The sequence below is a fragment of the Molothrus aeneus genome, chromosome 5, assembly GCF_037042795.1.
Source record: "Molothrus aeneus isolate 106 chromosome 5, BPBGC_Maene_1.0, whole genome shotgun sequence".
NCBI classification, from domain to species: Eukaryota; Metazoa; Chordata; class Aves; order Passeriformes; family Icteridae; genus Molothrus; species Molothrus aeneus.
The window spans coordinates 21,223,236-21,231,740 of NC_089650.1; the positions used below are offsets into that span (position 1 = coordinate 21,223,236).

Here is an 8,505-nt window from a genome sequence, read left to right on the forward strand (position 1 = left end):
GCTGCAGGATGGTCCCTTTGCTCTGGGCTGGAAGGGGCGGTGGGGGCTCAGCCAGGATCCCGGGGGAAGCAGATACGTGTCCCATAGGGATGAGGAGACTTCTTCCAGGTCACGAGTGACCCCTTCGACTACAGCCCCAGCCCCGCTGTCCTGTTGCCGCCAGACCCTCCAAGAGCCCGCCGGTGCGTGGCCGGTGCCGGTGCCGGGGCGGGGCGGGGGCTCAGGAAGTGACACGGCGGGGCGGAGCGGCGGTGGCAGCGGCAGCACAGCGGCAGCATGGCAGCGCGGCGGGCGTGAGCGCCGGCCTCGGCACCCGCACCCGGCACCCGGCCCGCAGGTGGGGACCGGCCGCGCCGCCCGGGAGCCATCCCCGCGCCGGGAGGCCCAGCGGGGCCGGGGGGAGCTGCCCGGCCGTGGCGGGGCGGGAGGGAATGGTGGGAGCAGCCCTGGGGCCGCTCCGGGGGACGGGGCGGAGGTGGCCGGTGCTCCCCGAGCGAGACCCGGCGGGGGCCCGCCCTCCCGGGCAGCCGGGGTGGCCGATGAGCGGCGCGGGCAGTGCGGCCCCGGGACACCTCTCTGGACCCTGGGTTAAAGGGCTGTGCCCGACGGGCTCTGCTTGCCATCGCCGCCTGCTCGCCCCGCGCTGGAGCCACGGGAGGAGCGGAGCGCCGCGGCTCCCGGGAGCTGCCGTCCCCCCGAGGGTTCGCGTCCTCCCGGGTGCCGCCTGCTGCGTCCACTTGACACGGCTCCGGGTGGGTTTCCTGCAGCGCGGCCGGGGCAGGTTCGGCTAGTCCCCTTTCCCCCGTCTCCGTGTGATTGCCTTTACTTTCAGCAGAGCTTGCGGGAGAATCCGCATCTCCTGTGCCAGCGGCCGCCCGAGCCCCTCAGGGTGCTGCTTGAACCCTCCGGCACGAGGGTGGGCTGGAACGGACCCATTCGTGCTGGAAATCACAGCAGGAAATCGGGGCTGCCAAACCGTGCGGTACGCGAGGTTCTGGGCTTGGTGGCTGGGAGACTTGAGAGACGAGTAGGTGTAAATGGCCAGTACGGTTTCAACTGAAGCAGCTGGTCCTGTAAGCCCCATATAGATATGTCCTCCTAGAGGAGTCTGAGCAGAGGTGTTTCACTTCTGAAGCTTTTGGTTCACCTGTAACAAAAGATTAATCCTCATCTGGTTGTTGGAGGAGTGCCTCGGGATTGGGTTCACGGGGCTGGGAGTTTTCATCCCTTGTTTTGCCACAGCATGCTCCTGGTGAAGGATGATGCTTTTCCCCCTACATTTCAGTGCCTGCAGAGGGGAACTGGGGGGGGGGGTCATGCAAAAGTTTCTCCGGGGAACCTAAGCATTGCAGCATGGCTCTGCCTTGCAAGCTCATTAAGGGAATAAATCTCAGGGATGCTTGCTTCAGATGGGGCTCCTGCAGGAAAATTTATAAAGTAATTGAAAACATTTTAATGGGAAGTACTAACATCTATTACATGGCATCTGTTGTCATGTCTTTGGAAAAACACATCTAAATTAAGAGGTTGGTAGACAGTGAGACAGACTGGTGGGCTTGCTGCTGAAACAGCCAGCTGGCCAGGGCTGCAAGGCAATGTTGGCGGAAACTCCTTTCCATCTGTAGCATCAGGCCAGGCCCTGGCTCCCTGGACTGCTCTGGGAGCATCAGGCAGAGCTGTCTCTAGCAGAAATCAATTCAGGGAGGAGCTGGGAGGAAAGAGAGGAGCAGCTCTGCAGTGTTTGTGTCTCATCCCTCAGCGGGTGAAGATGTGAGAGAGAGTTTGTGGGGAAAGCATGGAGGAACATCTGCAAGGAGCTTTGGCATCTCTGCCGTTATATAGTGTGGCCTGGAGAGGAAGGAATGTCCTCTGCTGTTAAAATGGGGTGAAATTGCCAGAGCAGTGAAAGGAAATAAATCTGGAGTGGTCCCACATGGCATCAGCAGCCCCAAGTTCCCTGTGGGTGAGAGAAACAACTGGGCCTGCTTCATTTTCCCCGGTGTGTTTCAGCCCTGATGGACAATGGCAAATAAATAGCTCCAATGTGAGAATGAGTGCCAGCAGATCAGATGAAAAAGTGATGGGCTTCCAGTATGGAGTGGTTCTCCAGTCCTTTACTTCTGACCTTGTCCCATGGGACAATCTTTAGGGCTGGTGTAGGAGGATCTGAATACATTTGCATTGCAAACATTGACCATCCCTACCCCAGTATCTGCTGTTGTGTCTCTGAAGAAGCCCATCACTGTTGTGAGCAGCCAGGCAGGCTGGTGGCCCTTGTGCTGCAGCAGCTGGCTGGTCAGCAGCTGCTTCAGCTGAGAGCTGTGCTTTGCCCTGCTGCTGCCTGGAACAGGGTTTTTTGCAGCTCATCTTCCCCCTTGTTGCACCTGTGGAATATCCTCCGGCCACCCAACTCCAGTGTTGGAAATGGGGGATACTGCAGCCCCTGTACTAACCAGGCATGCTGGGACTGCCACAGGCAGCATGGCAGAGCTGTTGTGGGCAGCATTTCTGCTCTTTGCCTTCCAGCCTAGTCTGGAGGCCACTGGCTACCTCCAGTTTCTCTTTCCAGTTCTCATGAGCATGGCAAATAGCCAGCCTAATCCTTATGTTGGTATGTCTCATCCAAGGGGCAAACAGGAGCCTGGTCCCAGGGCAGTCACTCTTTGTGCTTTTGCATTGCTGCACTTCCTCCTCCCTGAGAGCTTGGGAGGTGTTGAGCAGCTGTGGGGCTCTGCAGAGGGGAGACCTGAGCCACCTCACTGAGCCAGGCCCTGGGTCTTGGGTCATGGTTTTTGGCAGGGTGAAGCAGTCTCTTGGAAGCTGACCAGGCTGTTAGGTCCAACAGAACATCTGTTTGCCTGGGCTGGAGAATTTTCCTTACAGCCTTCGCTTCTTGGTGTGCTTTGTGGCATTCAGGATGTCTGGAATATGGCTTAAGCCTCACACCACAGTGGGAAGAGGGGACAGACCCCCAAACCTGGCATGGGGATTTGTGCTGCTGTCCCAGCTCCACACCGTGTCAGAAATATGGGGCATATTGCTGAGCCCACACGAGGGGCAGCCACATCTTCTTCAATAATGCTGGTTGTATTTACTCTGGTCTGTTCCTTTCCAGGGGTGCAGCCTTATACAAAGCACAACAGCAAAATATGGGTTTCTCATGTTTGTCTGACACTGCTCCCCTGCCTTTGCCAGGGGTGTGAAGATGCTTGGCTTGGCCTCAGCAGAAGGTACATGGTGGGAGCTGCTGCTGATCCTTGCAGGGCTGGGAGAACTGCTGGTGCTGCCTGCTTTGCCTCTTTTATGGGCTTGGAGTTGAAGAAATTGTATTTATTTAAAAAAAGAAAAGCAACAAGAAAAGAACAAGAAGGGATTTGGTTTTGTTTCAGTATTAGGGCATTACAGAGACAAGTTTGGCTGGGCAGGCAAGCTTGGACTCAAGAGGGCAGTGGGTTATAGGGTGAAGTCAGCTCTGGTGGCCTTAGACATGTGCCTTTCCTTTGGGAGCAGGAGATGGCTCAGGTGATGCCTCTGAAGGAGCTGTTGCTTCTGTAATTGCCAGTGGCCTGTGCTCAGCTCCATGGAAACCTTGTGCCTGAGGACAGACCACCCTGAGTTCTGCTGCCTGGGGACTGAGCTGTTGCTCAGTATAGACTAAGCAACAGATCCAGGTATAGGCTTTTCCAAGTATAGACCGTCCAAGAGGATCCTCATTCTCAAGGACCTTTTCCTCCAGCCGTTGACTTTGTCTGAGGGACATTTGTGGTCAGGAGCAGCTCTGCCCAAGAGCATCCCTGCAAAGCCTCAGATGCTGTCTGGGAAGGGACTTGTTTGGAGGGAGGGGGAAGCTACCACCAGGTCACCCAACTGTTGTTTTTTGGTGTGGTGGCACCCAGCTTGTGAGGGAAAGGGTCCAGGTACCAATACCCCAAGGGGTGAAGGGAGGTCACTGAACTGGTTGCACTGGTACTTGAAGGAGAGATGGACTTCAACCCCTCAGTGATCCCGCTCTTTCTTCCAGACCTGCTGTTGTGGCTGTTGGGCTGCTCTGCCTCGCAAACCCAGCAAAAACCTAGCCGTTATTTTTGGAAGAAGGGGTAGGACTTAAATTTTCTGTTGGGTCAGTGCTGGGTCAGATGCCTGGGGCTGGCAGTGCAGGCAGGTAAAGAGAAGAGGGAGACCAGGACTTCACTTCCAGCAGGCTGGCTGCAGCATCACCATGTGCCTCTGCTCTGGGCACTGTATCCTTCAGACCCCTCATGGGGACAAGGGAGGGATGGGCAAGGACCCTGGTGCCAAGGGCATTGTGCCATTGGTCCCAAGTGGCTTGTGTGACTTCTCCTTTTGGTAAGTCTCCTCAACGATCATTGGTTTTGTTGGTCTTTTCTCTTCCAGGCTGCAGTGGCCAACATGGATTTTCTCATCATCTGTCCCTTTCTGCTGGCCTTGCTGCTGTCCCAGGGCAGCTTCACAGACCTGGAGAAACAGAGAGTAGACTCTGGCTTGGAAATCTGTATCCTCTGCAGCCTGCCCCTCATGACCACGTATGCACTAATGGCTACGGAGGCTGGAGGGAGCACATGCACAGGGAAGGGGTCAGAGACCATGGAAAGGGGCACAAAGAAGTGGAAAAGGGAGGATCCAGAAGCACTGGGAAGTTGCTGCTTTGTTCTTCTGTAGATGGGCTTTAGCCAAGCTCCTGGGTTTACTAACCAAGTGCCTGGCTTGGTGCAGGAGCAGAAATGGCAGTGATGCCTGGTGTTCTTTCTGCTCTGTTGTGCTGAGCACTGAGCACATTTCCCAGTCTGCTCTTGGAAGTGGCATGGCCTGCCAGAAGGCAGAGCATGCCTGCACATCTCAGTGCTTTGGGATCACTGACAGGGATGGTGGAAAAGGACTCCTGGGTTGTGGCACTTGGTCTCCTCTGTGCCACAGGCACTTTTTGCTCATGAGGAGATGATGGGCTAATGCAAGCCCTTCTTAGCACACACAGCATCCCCTGTTGAACAGGCAAAGTATGAAAAGATGAATATGTGGAGACCCATGGGGAAGGTGGCAGTTCATGTTCTTCCTCCATGTTCCTCCTCCATCCCATCAGTCAGAGCATGGATTGGCAAGTGGAGAGGTCCTCACAAGCTCTTAGCACCGTTAAGGGCCCTGCTGAGGTGTTTGGGCAAGGGGTTCACTGGAAATCTGTGTTCCATCCTGGCTCACGTGCTGCCCCTCAGACACCTCATAGTGGGGCTGGGATGGTGCCTGGGGCCTGCTGGAGGAGGGAGAGCAGCAGTGTGGTGGGAGAGTGCTGACAGTGCCCTTGACAGTGGTGCAGATAAGAAGCTGTTTGAGGTGAAGCGCAAGGACCAGATGAATGCTCTGAAGAACTTGATTGAGCTCAATGACGTCAACCAGCAGTACAAAATCATTGACATCATGCTCAAGGGACTCTTCAAAGTAAGCCACAGTGCAGGCTGCACTCTAAGCCCACATAGGTGGGCAGAAAAGGGAAGGGTTGGGGGCTTCTCTGGAGCGTGTGGCAGGTGAGCCTTAGGACCTGAAGGGAGGATGCCATGGGGTTTCAAAGTGGGGCAGCTGTGGCAGCACCTCTAGGGTGCAGGGCAGGACTGGCAGGACAAAACACTAATCAAGGACTCTGGCAGGTGCTGGAGGACTCCCGTGCTGTGCTCATTGCTGCTGATGTGCCTCCTGATGGGCCCTTCCCTCAGGATGAGAAGATAAAGGATGGTAGGTCCTCTCTGGTTTTTACCCTCCTCCTTTTTCTTCTGTTCTGGTGCACACAGGCATTCTTCCTGGGATCAGTGCTGGGGTAGGTACAAAACCCCTGTGTATCCAGACTAGACCTGGACTGCTCCCTGTCTGTTTGGGATGCTATTGCTGCCTCTCTGACCAGTTCACACTGGGGAGCCTAATGGTTTGCCCTCACCTTGTGCTGATGGAGCTGGTGGCTGTCCCCACAGCATACTCCCACGTGGTGGAGAACACTGCCTTCTTTGGGGACGTGGTCCTGCGCTTCCCCAAGATTGTGCACCACTACTTCGACCGCAACTCCAACTGGAACAGCCTCATCCGCTGGGGCATCGGCTTCTGCAACCTGACGGGTGTGTTCGAGCAGGGACCCCACTCCCAGGTCCTGCGGCTGGTATGGCTCCTCGTCCCCCCTGCCGTGACCCTTCTCTGCTGCTGGGCTGGGGGAGCTGAGCATTTTGGGCTAAAAGGGAGGGAGGGGCACTGTCCTCACTGTGTGTGGGGGCTGTCCTTGAGCTGAGGGATGGGGGAAGAGCAGAGAGCATAGATGGGACTGGTGGGAGAGTAGGGGACCCCGGTCACACAGTTGGGGGATGCGAGTGGGAGGCACCACTCCCCAGTGAGGTCTCCCCTTTGCTCTGCAGATGGCTCAGGAGCTAGGAATCAGTGAGAAATCGCCTGATTACCGCAATCCCTTTAAAACGGACCAGTCAGAGGTAAGATGGCAACGCTGCCAGCTTGTCTCATGGGCTTTCCCATCCGTGTCACAGCTCCAGGCAGCTGACTGGGGAACGGAATGGCTGGCTTGTGGGAAGTGGCCAAAAGCCCCTGTCACTGACTAAGCATGGCTGGAACACAAACACTGAATTCCCTGTCTGTGCTCTACTTTGGGCACCTGGTGCCCTCTCTTCCCTTCTGTGGCCACCTGCCTCATAGTTGAGACTCTGTTTGTCACTTGCTGATCTGTGCTCAAAGTTCCCTGGACTGCGAGGCTCGTGTGTTGGCTTTGGTGGGTTTGGAGGGTTGTGCCTCTGGGAGGCTGTGGGTGCTCTCCAATGCTGACTCCTTGCTGTCAACCCCCAGTTTTTCCCCAGTGCTGACACCTTTCAGAAGGCGCTGCGGGATGAGGAGAAGAGGAGGAAGAAGGAAGAGAAGCGGAAGGAGATCCGCAAGGGCCCACGCATCTCCCGCTCACAGTCGGAGCTGTAGCAGGCTGGGACTTGTGCCTTGCAGTGGGGGTGGCACCACTGGGACACAGAGTGGCTTGCTCCCTTTTTGGCAGCTTTGGGCCGGTGCCTGGCCATTCCCTTTCCATTTGTGCTGTGGGTTTTGTTTTGTTGCCTTTTGTTTTTGTTCAGTGGAGGTTGCGTGGTGGTGCTCGTGGGTTGGCCCAAAGGGGCTAATGTGGGGTACCCCTTCCACAGAGGTAAAGCCCAGACAGGACAGCTCTGGGGCCATCCCCTGGTCAGGGTGTTGCTGCCTGTGGGGAAGTAGGGTGTGGGGGACACGCCTCTGGTGGAGCCCAGGGATCCCTCCTCACTGCAGCACACCCCACTCTGAAGGTGCCTCCTCCAACACAGGTGGGCTGGGGAGTGTGTCACACCAAACAGCCTCATGAGCAATGCTGCTTCTCTCAGTTTTGCTTTTTGTTCAGCTAAACGGGTGATCTCATTGGCACCCCCCACTGGGTTCTACCTGGTCTCTGCACAGCTGCTACCTCTGCCAGAGAGGACCTTCCCTTTTCCCAGCGGCTGTTCCACCGAGCAGCGTGTGTTTCATTGTCCAGACGTAGTTGAAAATGCCGGTGGCAGCAGCTGTTCCTGGCCAATGGCATCTCGGGGCCACTGCAGGTCATTCCCTCAGAGAGGCAAATGCCTGGTGAATTTTTTGGACAGGAGGAATTTCAGTACTTGGCCTCTTTGCAGCCAGTGGTGCCTGTAGTGCAAGCCATGCTGATGCTGAAGATGCTGGGGAACCACCCCGAGCTGCTGAGAGCCTGTCCTGCAGCCCATGCCCCATCCCTTCTCTTTGGGGCTCATCCTCTCTGAATGAGTCCCCAAAGCCCCTTGTCAGAGGACAGCCAGACGAGGGCATGTGGCAACAGCAGGGCCGAAGTAGCGAGGCAGCCAACTTGAGGGGCTGCGACCTTCCACGGGTGTCTGGGCTGCCATGGGGACAGTTGAGGGGCTGGCCCGGGACCCGACACAGCCACGCTGTGATTCCTCACCTGTGCCGATGGCCTTGCACCATTGCGGGCTCTTGCAGAGGGGCTTTCCCCAAGGAGCCGGTTCTCTGCGTCGGGCTGGCAGCATCACAGCCTTTGAGGAAAGGGAAACGTCCCGGATTTTTTAACAGCAGAGCCAAGTCCCTCCAATGAGGGGAGGGGGTGGCAATGGGCGCATTTGGTTTTTCTTGAATAAAATTGACTTTATTATTTTTTTTAAGTAGAAGAATCCTGGCTCTTGCTCCCGTTCCTGGTGGGAGCGGGTATACGCCAGAGAGAGTCGAGCTGGCCCCTGCGTTGGCCCCTCCGTGGGCGCTGCGGAGGGAAGGGCAAACCCCATGCTCTATCCACCGCCGCCTTGCAGCGGGCCTTTCCGCTGGCGGCATCCCGGGACGGGAGCCCTGGCCCGGCCGCATTTCCCGTGGGCGGCGGGGGCGGTGGCCTCGGTGCCGCTCCCACGCACGGCACTGCCCCGCCCCCTCATGAATATTGAGCGCACGGGGGCGGGGCGGGCTATG

At 57.0% G+C, this 8,505-nt stretch overlaps 1 protein-coding gene across 2 annotated transcripts; it reads left to right on the plus strand.

The window, feature by feature from the left end:
• Positions 1-253: 253 nt before the first annotated feature.
• On the plus strand, positions 254-8,207 carry CCDC134 (coiled-coil domain containing 134). 2 transcript variants are annotated; one of them, XM_066550290.1, is made up of 7 exons: positions 254-337; positions 4,396-4,513; positions 5,330-5,451; positions 5,658-5,742; positions 5,976-6,157; positions 6,408-6,479; positions 6,847-8,207. In XM_066550290.1, exons 2-7 carry the CDS (start codon positions 4,411-4,413, stop codon positions 6,970-6,972), a joined length of 690 nt encoding a protein of 229 aa, XP_066406387.1. In that variant the 5' UTR covers positions 254-337; positions 4,396-4,410; the 3' UTR covers positions 6,973-8,207. The 2 variants fall into 2 exon arrangements, with proteins under 2 accessions (XP_066406387.1, XP_066406388.1); XM_066550291.1 differs by lacking the exon at positions 254-337 and adding an exon at positions 3,116-3,230.
• The last annotated feature ends 298 nt before the right edge of the window (positions 8,208-8,505 follow it).

Bases quoted from the DNA above. Each gene is read 5' to 3' on its own strand.
- CCDC134 (XM_066550290.1), top strand. From the start codon at position 4,411: ATGGATTTTCTCATCATCTGTCCCTTTCTGCTGGCCTTGCTGCTGTCC. The intron at 4,514-5,329 runs GTATCCTCTGCA...ACAGTGGTGCAG, and splicing joins AGACTCTGGCTTGGAAATCT to ATAAGAAGCTGTTTGAGGTG. The intron at 6,480-6,846 runs GTAAGATGGCAA...GTCAACCCCCAG, and splicing joins TTAAAACGGACCAGTCAGAG to TTTTTCCCCAGTGCTGACAC.